The sequence below is a fragment of the Pan troglodytes genome, chromosome 5 (assembly GCF_028858775.2).
Source record: "Pan troglodytes isolate AG18354 chromosome 5, NHGRI_mPanTro3-v2.0_pri, whole genome shotgun sequence".
NCBI lineage: Eukaryota > Metazoa > Chordata > Mammalia > Primates > Hominidae > Pan > Pan troglodytes.
In genome coordinates, this window is record NC_072403.2 from 148106789 (window position 1) to 148128952 (window position 22164).

General features: G+C 34.1%; 1 protein-coding gene across 11 annotated transcripts in view; it reads right to left on the minus strand.

Annotated features, from left to right (window-relative positions):
• Positions 1-4932: 4932 nt before the first annotated feature.
• The window catches only part of BCLAF1 (BCL2 associated transcription factor 1), a 32035-nt gene continuing 14803 nt past the window's right edge, over positions 4933-22164 (minus strand). For 4 of the 11 annotated variants that reach the window (XM_518759.9, XM_001170928.8, XM_009452064.5 and 1 more), the window contains exons 6-13: positions 21871-22040; positions 19426-19531; positions 18351-18435; positions 15791-15966; positions 14516-14693; positions 13384-13530; positions 7625-7837; positions 4933-7467 (exon numbers count right to left, since the gene is read on the minus strand). In XM_518759.9, coding sequence (XP_518759.5) covers positions 7462-7467; positions 7625-7837; positions 13384-13530; positions 14516-14693; positions 15791-15966; positions 18351-18435; positions 19426-19531; positions 21871-22040 — 1081 coding nt within the window. In that variant the 3' untranslated portion in view covers positions 4933-7461. Of the gene's footprint in view, positions 7468-7624; positions 7838-13383; positions 13531-14515; positions 14694-15494; positions 15658-15790; positions 15967-18350; positions 18436-19425; positions 19532-21870; positions 22041-22164 lie in introns of all 11 variants that reach the window. The other 7 variants (XM_009452065.5, XM_054686349.2, XM_001170960.8 and 4 more) reach the window with 3 other exon arrangements.

The following is a 22164-nucleotide window of genomic DNA, read 5'->3' on the forward strand; positions in this document are numbered from 1 at the left end:
TCCCAGCACTTAGGAAGGCTGAGGCGGGTGGATCATGAGGTCAAGAGATCAAGAGCATCCTAGCCAACACGGTGAAACCCTTTCTCTACTAAAAATATAAAAATTAGCCTGGCGTGGTGGCCAGCGCCTGTAGTCCCAGTTATTTGGGAGGCTGAGGCAGGAGAATCACTTGAACCCGGGAGGTGGAGGTTGCAGTGAGCCAAGATTGTGCCACTGCACTCCAGCCTGGCGACAGAGCTAGACTCTGTCGCGAAAAAAAAAAAAAAGAAAATAGTTAGCACTGAGAGGTTTAGTTTGATCACTTACACTTTTCTCCTACACCTTATCCTACTATACATAATACCTTATGCCAGAAACTCTATTAGCTCAGGAGATGATCCATTTTTGTCTAAAATCCCTCTTATGTAAGGCAGTCATATTCCTTGATGAGTTTTAAACAATTTAGCACTGGGTTGGCATTATCAGGGGATTCTGAGGTATTAGATTTTCTCAGATGGATATTTAACCCTTTAGACAGCTGTCACACTTTAAAGCTTTTTCATCAAAATTTTTATTAAATATAACCACACATTTCCAACTAATCTTTTATGACTTAGGATTAACACTATGATATTGTGTTGTTCTGTTATGCAGTGATACTCCTAAACATTACTTAGCCAGGTGGGACTTACCTTGACTTTTCAACCCACTATGGTATTTTAACTTTAGTTCTGCTGTCCTTTTCCTTAATGGCGACTGAGACTATCATAGGGCTTCTGCAAACGGTACATTCAAAACAGACTGTTGCTGTTATATATATGAAATTTATTACTGGGCAGTGTTGTTTGAGAACTATTTTTGAAATTTCTCCATAAAGGATCTGCTCCTTACCTGCTTTGTTGTATCAATACATCTCATTTTCAACTTATTCCCTCAGTGTAACACAGTGCAGGACTCACATTTGTCCAGGATACCAAAAAATTATGTTAAAAAAATGTCAACATACCATGTGTCTAAAATTTTTAGGCTTCCCAGTGTTTAGGAAAGAGGCAAGTCTAAATAGATGAACTCTGAATGAGAGACAGAGAACTTGATCCTCAAAAGTATCAAAGAGTTATTACAAGAATCCTGATTTGCATATTAATACCCCATTATTTGGAGCTAGCTCATTCAAAAACTAGAGCCTATGAATATATTATATAATGCAAGAAAATATTTTCACATATTATAGTGCAAGAATAAAAATGAGAAAAGGACAGAGCCTTATCTTGTTGCTGCTCTAGTGCCTAGCTCATACTTAACTAGTGAAACATAGAACTTTAAAACTGCAAGTTATATCCATGTGAACAGTTGCTTTAACAATATACATCCTAATCCAATTACTCTGCTAGATATTCCTAATACCTGGAGCACTACCATATTCAGATAAGATGGTTTTAAGGCCTCTTATTATTACTGTTACACTCTGGCATCATGCCCTCAGCCACCAGAAAAAAATGTTGCAAGAAACACTCATTTGAAAACCTGTTCCTATTCTAGGAAGACTTATTCTAGGAACAGCAACATCTAAATGAAAACCTAAGGACAAGTATCTCAATATTTGGTAGCAGGAATAGTTATGCTTCCCAGAAGTGGTTTCATTTGACACTGAAAATTGCATACACCTTATTTCCCTTTTTCATGTAGCTACTATTGGCCAATTCAAGCTCGGAATCTTTTTCCTTTAGTGACAGACTAGCCAAATACTTATTTCCTAAAGTGTTGCCCAAGTTGACAATACAGAACAAAATCAAGATGTAATATTGTCCTGAGTGGGCCAGACAGCTAAATCTGTAACATGAGAAGCCATATGCTTTTTTTCCCCCAATTCTCTGACCTCCCCACACCTCAACTAGAGCTTTACATACTAAAAGCTAAGATTCCAGAATCATTTTATATAACTCAGTTCTGTTAACTGAACCTTATCTTTTGTAAAGGACAAATATTCATGTTTATATAAATATGGAAGATTATCTTAAGGTTATATCAAGGGAAAAAAGTATACTTTGAAATCTAGAAAGGACTCCAAAAACAATGTGTTTTAGTTTTCCAGTAAGTCATGAATGGAACTGTTAATTTTTTCCTTTTAAATAAGCAGCTATCGATTTTTCACTCCAAGTTCTATCAGACTTTCATGACTTTTACATCCCATTTTCCAATTAAAAGTACAAATTAAGTTTTAAAAGTCATTTCTCCCAGCTGACAAATCCCCTTACTGCAGTATCTGAACACGATTACTCAGAAATCTGATTCCTCAGTTATATGCTGAGGTGGTATTACTCTACAAGTCTGTATCTTCAAGCCATTTGAATAGTATGCTGACATTAATCAGTTAATTACTGTAATCTTTTTTTTTTTTTGAGACAGAGCCTAGCTCTGTCACCCAGGCTGGAGTGCAGTGGCATCATCTCCGCTCAGCAGCCTCCACCTCCCAGGTTCAAGTGATTGTGGTGCCTAAACCTCCCGAGTAGCTGGGATTACAGGCAAGCGCCATCAGCCCAGCTAATTTTTGTATTTTTAGTAGAGGTGGGGTTTCGCCATGTTGGCCAGGCTGGTCTCGAACTCCTGACCTCGGGTGATCTGTCCGTCTCAGCCTCCCAAAGTGCTGGAATTACAAGCGTGAGCCACCACACACAGGCCTATCTTTTTTTAAAGTACATTTGGTAATGATATTCAACTTCTTCCAAAAACAATTCTGGAGTGGGGAAATCTTTTGGTAAGGTAAAAAATAAAAAATAAATTAATCCTGCAGGCTGGATATGTGAGAAGTAAATTAAGATTTAAAAATTCTGGCCAGGCACAGTGGCTCACGCCTATAATCCCAGCACTTTGGGAGGCCGAGAATTAGACTAGCCTGGCCAACATAGTGAAACCCCGTCTCTACTAAAAATACAAAAATTAGCTGGGTGTGGTGGTGCACACCTGTAATACCAGCTACTCAGTAAGCTGAGGTAGGAGAATCGCTTGCACCTGGGAAGCGGAGGTTGCAGTGAGCCGAGCTCGAGCCACTGCACTCTAGTCTGGGTAAGACTCCATCTCAATAAATAAATAAATAAATAAATCGAAGTGCATTTAACATTCTTTTTCACGGCCACCTTACAAGTATCCTGAGAACTCAACAGAAAGTTTAGTTTTCCCTTCTAGTACAAACGAGACTGAAAAATTATTTTCCATAGTGAAGGACTCATAAGGTAGCAAATAATCCACTATTCTGGAGGGTGAGTGGTATTTTTTATTTATTGTTGCTCTTCGCATTCCATGAAATTTGTAATCACTATGACAGTACCAAGCAAACACAGTTCATGCTGTGATTATAAATCATTTCACACCACCTAAACATACGGTGTAGCTATGATCATGTACTTTTATTAAAGGCAGAGCTCATTATTAACTGGAAGCTGGCCAACCCCAAAAGATTAAGAAAAATTCGATGTATATTCTTGGGGGAAAGGCATTAAAGCCTGCTCACCCAACCTTTTTCTATTTTCAAGAATATTACCTTCTGCACTTCATAAGTGCTACAAATCAGTTCACTGTGGTAAAACACCAAAAATATCCATAGGAAAAATTTTCCTATATACAGATTACAATTAAGACACATTATTTGAATGTTTCTAGTTGTGGTGGAATGCTGTCCTAATAATGCCTGTTCTCTTTATTCAGTGAGATTCATTTTTAAAGGCCAAGGTATAGTCTAGTAACATAAAAAGAACTGGTACCCTTAATTAAATGTACAAGTTTGGTCTCATTACCATCATTGACACAAGTTAATCATTACTGCATGTTTCTAAAACCATAGGAGTTCAGCTCATAAATCAACACAATCTCTGTGGCTCTCAAGTCAATTAAATACAACTAGATTCCATATATTCCTGAATCCTAAGAAATGTAAAACTTGTTCATTTAAACTTCATTAGGACAGTATACTAATTTTTAGTATCTACCCCAATAAAATTTGAAACATTTAATAATAGTATCAACTATTTGAGAACTCTAAACATGTAACGGATATTACTTTCTCATTTTAAGGCTCAAGAGATTGAGTCTAGCCAAATTAATCCCAATGACAATGAAGTTTATTCCTCCATTTGCCTTTCCTCTTCAACTCTGTAAATTGAGAAAGGCCTCTGAACTTCTCTTTCTGGATGTGAAAGTCTATTATTCCACAAGGAAACTTAAGGTACATCCCCACCAATGGGATTCCAGTTGAAACCCAGAAAAAGAAAAATAAGAAAAGTTAAATAAATGTTAATAATGCAGCATACTTTTATATAAGAAATTTGTATATAACATTACAATTATCCAGTATAATTAAGCTACCAATGATCTTACACAACACTTTACATGCATATATATGTACACACAGAGTTATTTCTCTCACAGAATTTTTAAGGACTAATTTGCCATTTGTATGAGTCAAAATGTGTCAGTTTGTCTTAGCACACAAATTTCTGTGAAAATGCTTTGTTAAAACTGAAAGGATGGCACATGGTAAGAACTATACCACATCTTACTTAAAGTGAATGAAAAGACAATTCTTTTTACTTATTTACTAGCTACTATGTTTTTAGAAAGAGAAGTAATCACCATATTATTATGGGTGATAAGGTCCCAGATTAACCTAAGAAAACGAGGACTAAACTGGAAATCCAGAATTCCTATATTTCAAAATAATGGCTTAGATTTACCAACTGTAAAATTTCCTGTTTTCCCAGGGGAGACAAGGGAAAAAACAAAAACAGAAACAAAAACAAAACAAAACAAAAAAACAGTAAAGAAAGGTTTGAGGGAGTTTATAAAGCATTTATCAAGCCTTACCACACCAGTAATCTTCCTAACAGATGCGCTGATATTCTAAAATAGGCCATAGAAATAAGATGTGTGAAATAGACACAGGTAAACAAACAACAGCAGTTATTACTTGTGACATTTTATTGGCGTATGACAATTTACAAGGGTCCCTGTTGCATCATTATACATCACACTGAGTAAGAATCGTTTAGCCATCTACATTCAATGTTACTAGGTAATATTTTTCTCAAATTATAATTCCCAACACTGATTTTACCTGTGACAAAAGGAACAATAGTAATTCCTTGAAGAAGACTGTAACTGGAAAAAAATTTTGCTTTTAGTATAAAAATTCCTAGGATGCTGAAAGGTACACATACACACCTAAAGAGTCATGGCCTTCTTAAACAGCTTTCTTAATCCTTTCTGGAAATATCCTTTGGTTCATTTTTATTGCCCCTCTCTAGGCAAAACAAAGTATGTTAACGCAGGTATCAATGAGTTATTTCCTAGCACTTGTAAGCAAATATCCTTACCAAGAGGAACCATTCAACTTTTATAATATCGTAAAGCGTGGAGTTAAGATGTGTTTTAAAAAAATATACAGGCTACTTTTTATATGCTTGGATCTGAAAAAGGTAACATCCACAATGACATTCTATTACAGAGTTCTTACAATCACCCTAGTCTACTACACTCTGGTATAATACTCTTTCCTCAATTTTGTTTAACAGAATAAAAGTAACCAAAGGTTAAAGCAATGCATTTGAACTTAAAATATAACCTGCCCACAGGAATTAAGTAGCTTTATTCCCACTCCCTATTACATAATTTCTCAGATCCCCTTTTACCTATTGTCTTAAGTGGATAAGCACAGTCATGCACACAGATTTGATGTCTAACCAAGTAACTGTTATGGTATTTATTTGTATACAATAAAAGGGTCATGAAAATTCTGTGTTGGGAATCACATCCATGTTGCTTTCACACGTAAATAAGTATTATTCTGAACAGGAGAATATTAGTTATGCCCTGATTAATGCAATACATACTTCCTTTGGCAGGTATTTCCTCTGCTTTAATAGACAATTTTAGAAAGACATGTTAACGGGGGAAAATCACACAATACTAAGGATCTGAGGGCCATAAACATCACATATGTTGAGTTTGCTTTTAGTTTTGTTTCCAACAGTTCTTAACCAATGTTCCTGGCTGTAATCTAGGTGCTAGACGCACTGCAAATCCTCGAAAGTGTTTAAGATGAAAGAGCAATACACTTAAGATCTTCAAAAGTTTACATTAACAGAATAAGCATTAGCTCCTTTTAACACACACACAACTAAATTAACAAATGAAATGTGTCTACTTTTATATATGCCCATAAAGCAGACAGACTTAACATTGAAATTTACTATTTTAGATTTTCACTCCTTTTAAGAGCTATCAATATAGACACAAAAGATAATTCACATTTGAAAAATTATCTACCTGAAGAATAGAACTCTTAAGAGGAAAAAGAAAAACCCATTCTACAAAAACTGCAACTGAAATGGGGGGGAAAAAGGTTAGATCAATGCGGCAACAAGCTTCCTGCCAAAACTTTTATTGGTGACATTTGAAAAACAATTTTTTAAAAATACTATTAATGAACAGTATGCTGTGTTTCTCTATTTTTACTAATAGTTACACTACAAACTAATGTTCAGCTCAAATAAATATGTAAGATATGAGATCAGGTACTAATGTATCAACTTATTCTGCAGGATAAACCTCCTACATACCAACCCCAGGATTACAGTTTTTCTTCTGTTTAAAACTAGGATGTTCAGTAGAAATGGGGTTTCTATTTGCAGTATTGTTACAAACCAGTTTCCTCTCACAAATAGCTAATATCTAAGACCATGACTCAAACTATCAAATAGGAATAGAAAGAGAACACACAGTTTTGAACGCAAATAGAAAAGGCTCCTAAGAATGTTCTTTATAGGCCACTGCTTGCTTTCAGTAAAAATAACATTTTCTCAAAACTTTTCAATCTGATTTTTAATAGCTTGTACTTTTTAGCTATTGGCAAAGCTTTTTTTTTTTTTTAAATTCCTTCTTAAGCATTTGCTCAAGTGTTAAACTAGCTTAGTTTACCAAAGTAACAACTTTTTGTCTGTGGTATACTTCAAAAATCAGTCACCCTACGATGTAGTGTGTTCAAATTAAACAGATGTATACAGTTAAAATAATTAGTGTAGTCTCTATAAACAATTTCTGTTCCAGGATTTATATGTAGAGCTAACGTTTACTTCAGAATAAAACATTGACAAACAGGGAAGGAAGAGAATCAGAACTTTCACAGAGCTGTACTTGACCATATCTTATAGACAAATCAGAATTACAATGCATGTAACAAAAACGTTAAGTTTTAAAAGTTGATAGTTACAAATATGGTAGGTAACAATTTTCTACTTTATTTCAGTACAATTTTCAACATACAGTCTACTATTTCTCAAGATATTTGAAGACTTAAAACAAAATTTCTATAGACTACTTGCAAACAGTAAAATTTAAGTAAAATGCTTACATTCTTATTTGAAAACAAAAATCAGGTAAAAAAAATGGTGGGTGCAAGTTCTGCTCTGTTGTAATCTTACTTCATATTTATTATTCCTAAAAGAGAGAGAAAAAATTAAAGATTAACAAAAGATGCGGAGAGTGAAAAGGAACCATATTAATAATTGTTCCTAAAAATGAAATAATTAACTAATTCACCCACCAAACCTATATCAAAAAAAATCTGTCAGAATCACAAGTTGAAATTTTATACCTTTTCTTCCTTGCGTCTGTCCTTCTTTTCTTCATTATTTTCCATGGTCTCTTCTTCATCTTCAACAATCCCATCCCCTTGGTATTTGTCATGAGTCCATTTAGGACTGCTACCTGATTTTTTGAAGTTAAAGCGCCCTCTGCCACGTTGAAAAGTACCACGACCTCTTCCTCTTTTGGCCCAATAATCCACACCATCATCTCTGTCGTCATGCTACAGAAAGGTTAAAAACAATTGTCAATGAAATGTTTCTTGTAAAGATGATCATTTCTCCAATCATAAATCTCAGTATTAATCTTCTGAAGATTGGGTATATGAGATTGGTAATATTCTCTAAAACACAATAAAACAAAACCAGTAAAACTGAATTTTTCAACAAAAATATATTCCATCATCAAGAGAATAACTACATCTTACTACTTAGCAACCCAAGCACTGAAGGTTACCCAGACAATCATTTGGAAGATCTCAACTGCTAAATTACCACTGATTTTTAGAATCCTGAGTTTTGTTTTTTTATTATGTCAATCCAAGTCCACTTATTATTACACCAAATGCAATGAGATAAAATTAAGTTTTTCCCAAAATTACCTTAGTCATAAAGATGCAGCAGAAAGTCATAAAAATATCATTAAAATATTATAACATTCACTAAAATGAAACTGGTGGTATGAATTTTATACTTTACATATAAAAGTAGATTTTAAATCTACTGAGATTGAAATCTAGATCAATGTATAGTACATATCGATGTTCTGGGCTAGAGAATTTCAATGGTAAATCATGACATGGTCCCTAGAATTAACACCTCACTCAGTTCTTCTTCATCAAAGTACTGCAGTTATCACATCCCAGCTTTAATCATTAATTGTATTCAAATACAGATGATCCCCAAATTATGAAATTGTTCTATTAAGCAAAACAATCTGCAAAACTGAAAAGTACTTGACTTTGTAGATGAGTAGAGATGGGTATTATATTCATACAAAAGGCCAAGGGAGTCCTGTATGTAATTTAATTAACAGCTAACTTATTAACTTTGTCACCCACAAAAATGGGAAATAAAGCAAAATGCCCCTTTATTAGAAAAGGGGTATAATGCAAACAAAATGTTGTGTAATCTATAGAGTACCAGTAGTGAGTAACCATCCAAAAGCCACTAAAACTTTTTTTTACATAATATGGCATGAGTATTTTTTTTCCAAAACATAAGACTGTGCCTTTGGATATATTCATTTAACTGATTAACCCCCTTCATGACTTGAAAAGTTCAATTATATGGGTAACTAACAGACCATATGAAAGAGAACTTACCAACTGCTAATAATCTATCTTTACCAAACCACTGAAAGATTACTAGGTAGAGGTGTACATGACTCTATAATGAATGAATTTTGGAACTATCAAAAGTGTAAATTTAAATACGGCAGAGTTTATTACAAACCCAAAATAAACTACTTTAAAATAGTCTGCCACTAAAAATAATGCCCACTCCACTACATAATTTCATGCTCCCTTATCACACTAACATACCCAACTCCAGAGGCTGTGTTTTTTTATGATTTTTACACAATACACCATGGATTCTGGGAAGAGGTTTTGGAATAGAAGCATGGGTTTAAATCTTATCAGAAACTGTGTGACTTTGGGCAACCTCTCTAGAATTCACTTCATTTTGATAATGTGTGCCTTGAGGGAACACAGATCAGCAGGAAGTGCCCGGCCCAGTGTCTGACAAGCAAGCACTCAATAAACGGTGGCAAAAATGATGTTTCTATAGTGTGTAATATGGATCTGGCCCTGTTCTGAACACTTCACATGTATTTATTCAACTAATCCTCACAACAACCCTCTAAGATACTATTACTGCCCTCATTTTAGAAATAAACAAACTGAGGCACAGAGAAATTAAGTAACTTGCCCAAGGTCACAGAGCTAGCCCTTTCTTCCACCCCTTGTGACCATCACCCATAAAACACATTTCCCAGATATCTTGGTGACAGTATATGATTACCACACCAGGTAGCTAAGAGTTAGCAGAAATAGAAAAGCCAAGAGCAAAGCTAGACACTAGGGTTAAACTAGCCATTGCTTTTAATATACAATCATCTGAAACTTGGTAAACACAACAGCACCTAAACAATTAAACTGTGCCTTTCGTAGGGCATCCTGGCAGCTACTTAATTGAGATTTTTGATGCTAAACATATTCTTAATACTCAAGTTTTATATCGAAGATTTCAATCTCATTATTAAAATGTTTAATTTTTAATTATCTCAGATTAAAAAGGGCCAGAAGTTAGATATTTATACACAGCTAAGAACATGTTAACAAAGGAGTCTGTATTAGAAACAAAGACCTTCTGAATCATCTTCTCTTCTCCATACAAGGATCACGTTTCAAAGGAATAATAACCAAAACTCCAATCCTGAACCCCCTTCCCCACCAGCGATTTTCTCTTCCTTTGAAGACAGCAACTCAACACTGAGAACCTGCCTACTTCAGTACTTTCCCACTTGCTCCAACTCTTCACACTCACCCCTCCATAGAATTTCAGGTTCTAACTAAAACTAGTATCTTTCCTGGAATTTTTATTACTGAAAACATTACCACACCTTTGCATAAAACAAAGCTTAGAGATAGGAAAATTTAAAAAGAATGCAACAAAGATTACTATAACTCAGTATTGGACAACAAATAGTACAAACAAGACTTTCAGAACCCTGACTCTGGAGCCCAATGCATAAATCCTGACCCCATTGCTACTAGCCACATAACTCTGGTTAAGCTACTCCACCTTTGTACCTCAGTTTTTTCCATCCACAAAAATAGAATAATGGCCCCAACTCAAAAGGCTTTTTTAAGTATTCATACATACAGAACACTCAGAACAGCACCTAGCATAGTACATGATGCTTAACAAATGTTATCTATTATTACTAAGCTTTTTTATTTGTTTGAGACAGATTCTCACTCTGTCACACAGGCTGGAGTATAATGGCGCAACCTTGGCTCACTGCAACCTCCACCACTTGGGTTCAAGCGATTCTCCTGCCTCAGCCTCCCGAGTATCTGGGACTACAGGCACGCACCACCACGCTCAGCTAATTTTCGTATTTTTTGTAGAGACAGGGTTTCAACATGCTGGCCAGGCTGTTCTTGAACTCCTGACCTCATGATCCGCCTGTCTCGGCCTCCCAAAGTGCTGGGATTACAGGTGTGAGCCACCGTGCCTGGCCTGTTAGTTACTAAGTATTAATGTTTCATCCAAATGTGCAAACTCTCTTAAACTGGTCAATTGTTCTGAAAGAACCTAAGGGAACGAATGTCTAGTTCTAGACTTTTCTTCTGAATCGTATTTTTCCTTCTTTTCCCTCAACATTCCTTTACATATAAGATACAAAATCTTTTAAATTTAACTATTCATGTGAAAACCAAAGTTGCCATTTCAATGGCTCATAAGTAAAAACCAAAATAATTAACTTTGGGAACTGATTTATAAGGAAAAAGTGTGTAATTTTGCTTGATATTCTAGTGAGCATCATCAGTCTGTGGCAAATCAATGTTTATGTTTTATAGAGACCAAGATTTTTAAATATAACCCAGAAAAGCAACATGTAAAAATATTACTGCTACTTATAAGTGGCTAAATTCTTAAAATAAGACAGTTCTTAATGAAACTACTGCCTAAGTAAACGCCAACCCAAAATGAGTATGTACTTGTTAAGGGTTAGCAGACTCAAGAGAATGCCATAGAAAAACGGCCTAAATTTAATATTTGTAAATTGTTAAAAGTGTTAAACAATTACTATCTACTTATTCACCCCTCATTCCCTCAACCTTCTGACCTATATATCATACCTGGTCTACTTCTCTGGCATTTTTACTCTCTCTCACTTTTCACCCCACCTTTGAAATGCTGGTCTTTATCTCGTCTCTTCTGTGATCTTAACACAGCTTTAATGGTGACCTATAAAATTAGAGCACTTAGATTTTTTTGTTTCTCTAAATTTGAATTACCAACTATCCACTGGACAGCTCCATTTCTCCCAGGCACTTCAAATTCAACCTGTTCAGAACAGAACTTAATCTTTTGAAAGGAGCTTCTTTCCTACAGATTTAGATTCCTTCCTCTCACTACCAACTCCCTGAATTCAAGTCCCCATAAATGTTACTTTCTCAAATCTAGCCCCTTAGTTCAGACACTATATTCTCTCAAATTGCTTAACTTTTAACTCCCATGATTTTTGTAAACTCTGCTTAAAACTCTATTTTCTTAAATGTATTAAGACCTTTCACACTGACTCCTTGTACTCAATTTTCCCACACTTATACCAACCATCTAGCCATCTGAGTACTAGAGTTATCTATACCATGCTGTTTCACTCCTTCTGCTATGTGCAGTACACTTGCCTACCTCTTAACCTCAAAATTAAGGTCAAGTTCCTCTACAAAAGTCTCTCCTAATCACTGTCTCCTTTGCAAAAATCCACCTATTTCTTCTTTGGGAAAAGTGAAAAGCCACCATATATATTTAGAATGTTTGTTTCTCTACTACTAGCAGTCTCTAAGTCAAAAATTAGAATCACATCCTACTTGTCTTTCCATCCTTAGTACCTAGCATAAACATGAGTCTGTTAATACATAAATTCTTGAACCAAGTAGATGGATCTTTCAAATTTTTCTATACATCAAATGCCTTTTACTTTCCAGAATGTCAATTCAAGACACTCAAGAAGCATAAACTGAAAAAACATTATGCATAACGCACTCTATAACTTTTTTTTTTTGGTTCTTGGTCATTAACATGCCAAAAAAGAGGCAAATGGAAATATATTTTTGAAACATATATATTGTTTTTCCAGACAAAATAGAGATCCACTTCAAACTATAGCTATAACCTCTAAGTAGGTATGTCATGGACATTCAGGTTTATTCAAATATACTCATAAAAAGCCAACTGAAAAAGTCAACAATTCCTCAAGTCCAATACAATCTTCCTCCATGGAAGCAACTAGTTTTCAGAACTAGTCTCTGAAGCATAAATTCTCTGAAAAGCCATGACAAAAAAATGAATACTTCTGGTAATAGTTTCGGTATATTCTTGTCCACCTCTATAATGCAGGAGGGACCCTTTTCCCCATGCCAAACAGCAGAAAATGCCCATCCTTATCTAGAGAATCCTTCAGGACCTACCACCTCTAGCTTCATCCTTGAAAAACTATTTCAGAGGGAAAAGCACCTCTACCACAGGAAGCACCAAATTAGTGTATCTAGCAGCAACTTTTCTGTAATGTAATTTTTCATCATCTTTTTTCTCCAATGAAAGTTGACAGCCTCCCTAAAATTCTTAATTACACGTACTTTGAAAAAATTATTCTCCTTTTCATTTAAACAAATAGCTATGATAATGGAAGGTACATCTTAATGTGAAGTTTCTACAACTGTCTTATAGACAGATATAAAACAAACATTAAGCTCAACTATAATATAATGTTTTTCTCTGAATGTGGGTAACAAATCAGGTGTATTTTTTGCTTACCCTGATCAGCCTATGTTTAATATCAAGAAAGTATGAACAGGACTAAAGGGACCCACATTTTTCAAAATTTCAAATCATCTGGGTAATTATTTTAAAAAAGGTTTCCCACATAACGGTGAATCTTCTTATAGTAGTGGTTATCTGTACTCAAATTTATTCACCTAGTATGCTTCGAAAATTAATGCAAACCAAATAAACACAGATGTCTAACACCCACCAAGAAGTACTTCTTGCTCTTTGGGGTATATTCTGGATCCCATTCCTCTTCCTTCGGTCTCTTTTGAAAAGTAGTATTTGAGTTGTTTGGACCAGTATTTGTCCCAGCAAAAACTCCTCTGGCTCTTCCTCTGCCTCTAATTCGAAACTGATTAACATTAACAAAGTTGTTTAGTGATGCAATCAAAAGGTATTTAGTTACATGCAAATTCTAATTTTACTGCAGTAACAAAAAACATATGCCCTAATTTCCTATCTAAATCTCATGGCCATTGAGGATGAAAAGGATGGCCATTTTATATCATAGGCAAAAAATTTCTGCCAACTAAAAGTTGAGTAGGTTAAGAAATGATCAACCTAAGTGTTAGAATACTGTACTTTCATGGACTGAACTAATATTTTTAAATAATCAAGTTGTTTTTCCTTTTTACTAGTCAAACGTTGTCTAATTTCTTTGAATTATCATAGAAGCCCCAAGTATTCAGCCATACCTATCACCATATAAGCAAAGCTCTTCTCTTTCCCAAATTATCTAATAAATGAACTCCACCAAAACCCAACTAGATACTCGCTCAAGGTAGGAGTGTGGATCTCGAAATTAAACAGGCAAGAAGATGCACTACCATGAAGTCATTATATTAATAATTATAACGACTTATGGAAACATGGGGATAATGTATATGCTATGTGAAGTATTTATATGATTTCTATGATTGATACCCATATAAGCAAGGATTTGAAGAAAGCAGGCAAAATGAATGTAACTGTAATACAGAGATGAACATACAGGGGTTTTATTAAGGCGTTAAGGTACCTTTTCAAAAACTAAGTGATTAAAGAAATGTTATTACCAATCAGTAACTTTCCTTGACTCTTGGTCTTTAAGGACTAGGTACAGTTATTGATCTCGAAGTCAAGAAAAGTATCTAGTTTATACAGATGCTTCTAGATCTCAAAATGGCATTTCTAAATGAAGACAGCACTTCAAACACCACTTCATGTTTCAATACTATCTCTGACTTTAGGAATAATGACACACATAACAATCTCTAAATCATGTGTATGACCTTTCTTATGTACAGTACTCTAAGATAAACTCCTACCAAACAATCAAAGATAATTTTTTCACTTACAAAGGTTCCTCGTGGTCGGCTAACTCCTGCAAAGCCTGAGTATTCTTTCATTTCATGGTGAGTTTTAAATTCTTCTTCTCTTTCCTTCTTACTCTCCTTTTCTTCTCGAGAACTGGGAGAAGAAGGCGATGCTGAAGACGATGAAGATCGAGAATGATCTTGCTCTCTTTTATGTTTACTGCAAAATAAAGAAAACAAAAAATGTGCTACTTTTAAAAAGATAAAGACCCTGCTGAATCTTACAACAGAAGAGATATTTTTCAAGTCAACAACACTATCCCCTAATAAAATTATGTAAATAAAATAATTGGGTGTTAAACTTTGACACAGTCTGTTTCCATCCTCCTTCAATATGTGTTTTACATCAATAATGAAAAACATGCTAGGGCCTGCCAGTTAGAAAATAGTAGTCTGTAAAGGTCAAGAATAAGGTTCAGTTCTTTAGTATTTTTAAATTAACTTATATCTTTTATTACTTTAATGAAAGGAAGAGAAGAGTAGGAAAAAGTAAGGATGTTCTTAAGGCCAAGTTTCAAAATGACTGCAGTTTGTACACCCTGGGTGAAAATAGTTGGTATAGTTTGGGCTATAGTACCATTATAGCAAATAAAAAGCATATGACATTACAAATAACAGCCATAAATTTAATAACACAAACAAAATCCACCATTTACCTAATGAATAGCAAGGAAAAAGATTATCTATAATACTTTGTGTTCCTATTTGACTCTATGATGATCAAATTTACATGATTTAATGCAACACCCGAAAAGGTCATACCTGTAGTTAACTCTTACCACTGCTAACAGTTTCCAAGGAAATATTATTTTGAAAGACTAATACACATTGCTATTTCTAGTCCTTCCTCCCCCCCATCTCTCCCATGTTAAACCACTAGATATCAGTTTAAAATTCTTGTACTCTGGGTGTTATGAGTTGAAAAAGTGCGGAATCAAGCATAACGAACCAAAGTTCTTACACAAACTGTTTCTAGAAATGCACTGCATTGAAGTCCAACCTCCTGATGTAGCCTGGATAATAGGACACATTAATTTGTCATTTTTTTTTTCAGTGTTAGCTTGCTATTCCAAAGTTTTTGTCCTCATCCACCATAAGCCGTGTAAAAGACAAATACATTTTTGCTGTAAAACAAATAATTTTAATTGTTTAAATTTAAACATTCGATTACACAGTCAAAATTGAAAGCAATTAAGCTGACAATTATTAAAGGCTAATTAGAAGCTAAAACCTATCTTAGTCAGTTTGAACAATTACCTGTCATCTTTGTAAGATTTGTATTCCTTGTAATCTTTTGGAGTTTTTTCCTGCTTTCTTGATCCACTGGATTCCCTGGAGCCCTTGGAATCTCCCCGTTCTTTACTTCTTTCTTTTCTACGGCGATCAATGTCATGCCGAAGGTCAGCAGAGTCACACCTTAATTTTTTATCTCCCTATAAAAGACAGATATAAAATACAGATTTCAGGGGAGAAATAGAAAAAATATATATACACATATTATAGAGTTAAATTTTATGCCAGCTTCTAAACTGGCATTTTAGTATCAGAAAATAATGAATCATATAAGATACTATCACTTAGTTTTTGTTAAAAAATGTACTTGACTATTTTTACTAAACATTTGTGTATACAAAGTGCAGTGGGACTGGGGAAATTATTAAAAGCTAATTATCTTGAGAATTTTGCAGGTTTTTATCCAAAACAATCTATAATAAATTTTTGTACAGTAAATGATACAAATATTTTTTCCACTCAGCACATCCTTATTATCCCTCATCCTTCCAAATGCTGTTTTCAATAGTTGAACAATGACAGATGTTATAATCTGTAGTTGTAATGTAGCCTTCTACCTAAATAAAAGAGATCCTAACATACTGGTTCTCATTACTTAAGCCTCATTATGATCAAGCTCTTCCCAAATAATCTGACCAACCCAATAAAAAAAAAAAAACTTCAAAAGTAAGAATTCTATAATTTCCATAACATGCACGTAAAGTATTATTAATGAAACCAATTGGTTGAACAAGGGTAGAAACAAAGCCAGAAAGATATTCGCAATCCTGTACTCAGTATCTTGGGCCATATACTGCCCTTTCTCAATTCAGGTATTGCAACGGACATTAGTTTAACTGGGTCACAATTCACCTCCTTCTTGTTCCATTGCTTTTTCAAATACTATATAATTTAGGAAGATGGAAAGAGGCATCTAGGAATGAAGAGAAATTATACATCAGTAAGATGCTAAGCAATGTGGACATCCTTGCTAGTATTCAACAATAAGTAGTATTTACTCTGGGAAGTCTGGCTATAATATTCATAAGCATTCATAAAACTGAAAGTACGTATCTCCAAATGATATCAACTACTCACCTATTTGCTCCCAGAGTCACAAAGAAAAAAATCTAATCAAGAGCAAAAAAACCTTCCTATTCACCTAGGTATTACCAAGTCCACAAGTAACAAGATAATGTAAGTGAAACTACTTTGTAAATTACAAACGATATATACATAATTACATATTAACGTGTTATTCATCCAGACAGGAGGATAAAAACCAATGGCATATCCTCTTGTCTATTCATCAATTATCTCTACTTTTTCTCCTCTGGATCAAAATCTGGTCTATGTAATGAGGAGAGAAGATACTCACTGTCAGAGCACGAGGACAGACTAAACTGTTGGGAAAACTAAATTAACAACTTTGAACCCAAGATATTATTTAAGTTAAAAACCAAAAAAAGTATTCACTACTCAGAATCTGTTCTTTCAAGATCAATAAGCCCCATGCAAAACAAACAAACAAAAAAAAACAGAACAAAAAAAAACCTTGTTTGTAAGCTCTAGATTCCACATCTAGTAAGTTAATAGCATGCCCTATTAAACTTGTATACTACCACTGTCCATAACAGCTTCTAGTAACAAACATGCCTATTTTCAAAATAACCCAATTATTCAACAACTCTGCAAAACAGATGCATTCTCATTTTTCTAATTAGAAAAGCAAGGTTCAAGAGGTTATTTTCCAAATATCATGTAGATAGTACTTAGTGACAACCAGAATTGGAACCAAGCAGTACTTCCAAGTCCCCTAATCTCTTCAAAACAGTTGCTCCCTTTCTGCCTTTCCCCACATTTCTACTACTAGACATTTTATGGCCTGATATAGATTAGTCTACCTGGCAAAGGTCATTTTGAATTGTCAAGAGTATATTGGAGACCCCTTAACCACTGAATTCCATTCTCACCAAGACCCCTCAATATCTTTCACAGGCTCCTCTCTCATGTTTAAAAGACATTCCCCCAATCCCCAAACATTCCAAGAGTGACAAGTCTTTGTTCCAAACGTTCATTTGTAAACCAGTTCTTAGAATGCTTATTTCTTAATCCACATCAAAAATGCTCAGTAGCATGGGGATTATTTCTTGTTATCTGTGAAGAACCTAGAGATATTAATTTAGACACACAAATCGAGAAATATTTACTCTGGCTAATGAATCTCATCTCAAAATTCTAATTTGTATCTTTGATTTTATAATTTCCCTTTGTCTACCCACTGATTCTTTACACTTTTCTTAGGACTATTTTTTTTCCTTTCATTAGTGTTTTGAAAAAACACTCTTGGTTTAAATTTAAGACACTTAGTATAGTGTCACCTTAATTTCTTCCAGGAAGAAACAGTATGTACACTACCGTAATATAGTTATGAATTAAAAGTAGAAGATATCTATAGACATTTTGCCTTGAGAAACTATATTTGGTACAATATCATTAACTAAGCTGAACTTAACATGAAAAAAAATTACATTCAAAAACATACCTTTTGATTTTCTTCTTTAAAAACTCTCTCTTCCCCTGCTAAACGGGTATGCTTCCTCAGGGTACTTGGTGAGATGTCAATTCTCCTTAATGTAAAATAAAATATATTTTTAGTCATATTATTAACTTTTTGGTTCAAAAACATCCACACGATTATCCATTTTCCTAAGACAGTTATTTCTCTCCCAATCAACTAATTTAGCACACCAAGACTATTAATTTAGTTTATAATACACAATTAAGAAAAAATATTCACAAAGAATGAATTAAAATGCTCCAACCAGATATTTTTATATAGAAGTGAAGTCTGGCCTTTAAAACATCAAACTTATTTTAGCCATCAAAAATAGAAAAAATGTGTTTCGATTAAACTGGATATGATTTTAAGCATCAACAAACACACATGAATAGGATTATTTGCTCCTGTCTTCAGTATTTTTAGATATTCAGTGCCCTTTAGTTTTATTCTGCGCCTTTCCTTTCTAAGTCAGTATTGGCTGCAACTACCCAGTGCTTCTTTAGCAGTCATCACCAAAATCACACCAACTGTGTACAAAGTACCAAGTCAGATACTTCATAGCCAATATCACTGTCACTGCCACCCTGCAAAACTGGCATGATTATCCACATTTCGTATATGAAAAAACTTACGTCCAGAGATTAAGTTGTTCATCACAATGCAACGAAGAGACAAAGTCAGGATTTCAACACAACTATCTGACTTCAATGCTCATGCTTTCGTTCTCTCTCTCTCACCAAACATTTATTTCACTGGAAATTCGAAGGTAACTCTAGGCCTCCACTGCCCCTCCCAAAAACCAAACTAATTGATAACTATTTAATTCCATACTGCAAAGTAATAAGAGTTAATATTCCAAGTTCTAACAACCAGTTTCAACTAAGCTGAAAATCAAGAATTATAGAATTTTCAAGACTTTGAAATATATTTATTTAAAGTATAAATGAGGAATAATACTTGTATCAATGACAAAAACAAACTTCCAATACAATCTTGTTTTAACAGTGTCTTCCTATCAAAACAACGTTTTTATATGCCAGTTCAGCAGGATACATACCTGTGTATTTCAGGGCTCTTTTGCCGAGTACTATGTTCTTCAGTGGCTTTCTGATACGAAGTGAACCGCTCGTTTAGGGTCATTGCAGCTGACTTGAAGTATTGCTCTGTTGATTTAGAAGAAATACTGTCCGATTAGTTAACTTTACTTTAAGAGAGATTTGTTTGTGACAGAAGGGCATGTAGCAGGTGAAAAGAAAATAAAAATAAGAAACCTAGCAAAAGAGAATCAAGTGTTACAAGGAACTCCTACCCTTTCAATTTCTTGTACCTCAACAGGAGAGTGTTTCGAAAGTTGCTTACAGGTCCCTGTCAATACTACACCTAATCCAAGAGCAATTAATAGATTAAATCAAGAGTCTCTAATTCCACTTCATTAATACACTACTTCCTCAAAACAAAAAGGAACATAATCTATGGATGCTCTAATACCTTGCCAATATGAACCAATGACATTACTTCAAGTAATCATTTGCAGAAAACAAAAAACAGGAAAATATGGAGTTAACTAAAAAGCTTGTTTGGGTCAACTATTAAATTTCATCAGTGACTATATGCTGCCATATCAACAAAAATGGATTTATAAAAACACTGAATATTATCACCCAAATTGGAAAAATATTTTTAAATCAATTAACATTCAATAATTACTCCAAAAATCTGGCATCTTGGCAAACCCAACAGCAAATTTGATACTGCTGTTTTGTCTCTCTTTAAACAATTTTCAAACTAGTAATATCAATACTGATTATTTTTAAAACCAGTTCAAGATATGTTGTAAATGTAAAATAGAAAGACGTATAAAGTCATGAGCTATGAAATGTCACATTATGAAGCAAGCTATCTGCTTAACAGGTCAACATACATCTGTTGTCAACTTACCGCCCAATATCCAGCACATGTCTCATAACCAATCATTAAAACTTGAAACGGCCACTACAAGGGTAGTGCCTCAATCATAATTCCATGAAACCCAGGAATTTGAGCTAGCAACTCAGTTTTTATGCCATTTTTGCCAGGAAGACAGAAGATTCAACTTTGCCTGTATCTTTCAACAGCTATTTTACTTTGAAACATGGATTTTGCCATTTCAAAACATATTCCAGGACCTAGTTACAATGAAAAAGAAAACATCACTGGGCATTTTCAGCTCTATATAAAGTAAGAGCTGTTCAGATCGGTTGCACAATACCAATTATGAAACATCACTACAGTTCTTTAAAAAAAAAAAAAAGAAAAAAGAAAAAGGAAAAAATTTATCAAAACCTGATCTCAAAATTCAGTAATAAATTGTAAAATGTGGAGCTAGGCCAAAAAAGATTAAAAAATTAAAAAAAAAAGAATGTTTCATATTTTATGTACCACAGTAATATGGTCATAAACTGGTTCACAAACCTACTCAGAGCCAAATAGCAAAACTGTCTTGTTACCGTGTTTAAATAATTACAGCCCAAAAGAAATTCATCTAACTATTCACTGTTCTGATGTATCAACTGCATAAAGAACTGCTAGAGGCAAGTTTCATCTATTACAGTGAGCTGTTCTCATGTCAAACGACAGATTTTTTAAAAGCGGGGAGGGGATTAATTTTAAAGGCCAACAGTCTTTGAAGTTCCTGAGAAAGAATATGTCTCATAGTAAGTTGCTTTTTAAACACAGAAACAAAACAACAAAAACAAAACTTAACCTAACTGCCCAAAAGACATACTTGAAAATCTTCGAAAATTATTAGTAACTCTGCAACTAAAATTACATACTGGTAAAAATTTTTAAAAAAAATCATTACTTTAGTTGAAATAAACAACCTTATCTTTAGGACCTAAAGAAGTGTCATCATTATGCTAATTAGTCACTATTCATGTAATCAGTATTTATATAATATACTTCTAAATTCCTTGAACGTTTTTCCTTTAAAAATCCTGATAAATTTTCTTGTTTTATCATTTTAAGATTTTTATGTATAAAAAATTAAGCGCAAAAAAAGTGTTTTTCCACCATTTCAGATTTCTTTAAAAGTTGAAAAGAAATTCTTAGAAATATTCAATAACAATACTGTCTTTGTTATAAATCTATGCCAAGATTATCACAAGCCATAGGCATGCAATGAAAGACTATCTGTAAGCCTTCTGCACTTCAAGTACATTACAATGACATACTTAAAAAACACTTTTAGCATTCAACAAATCTACATCATGTTCTACCATGATACAGATTTTTAGCATATGGTTTCTCCAGCATTTCAATTACTTTTTATTAACTATCTTCATAAGTTTCAATGCTAGCAAGACTAGGGATTCTCTTCTATGAAACTACTTCTCCAAGTTTTAATAATATTGGATGTATATTTGCTAGCCCTGGGGTACATGAATTATTAAGCATAATTACACATTTTTTTATTTGCATGCAAGAGAAATTTAATTCACGATACTAAACATACTAAGCATACCTTTAACATGATGAACCAAGGACACAATGTGTTGAATAAATGACTCTGAAGTGCTTTTGCTGGCCTGTGGCAACTTAATGTGGTCAAAGATGGATCGGAATTCTTGCTCCTTCTTGACAGAATGGACAAGTGTACTAGCAAGCAGCCTGTCTTTAGTCAAGGAAGCAGGTCTGGAACATATTGATAACACACACACACACAAAATATACCATTGGTTTAAATATAAAAATGGTATGTTCAGAAAGTTTAAGATAATTAACTGGAATACTGACTGCCCACAGATTATTTACTGGG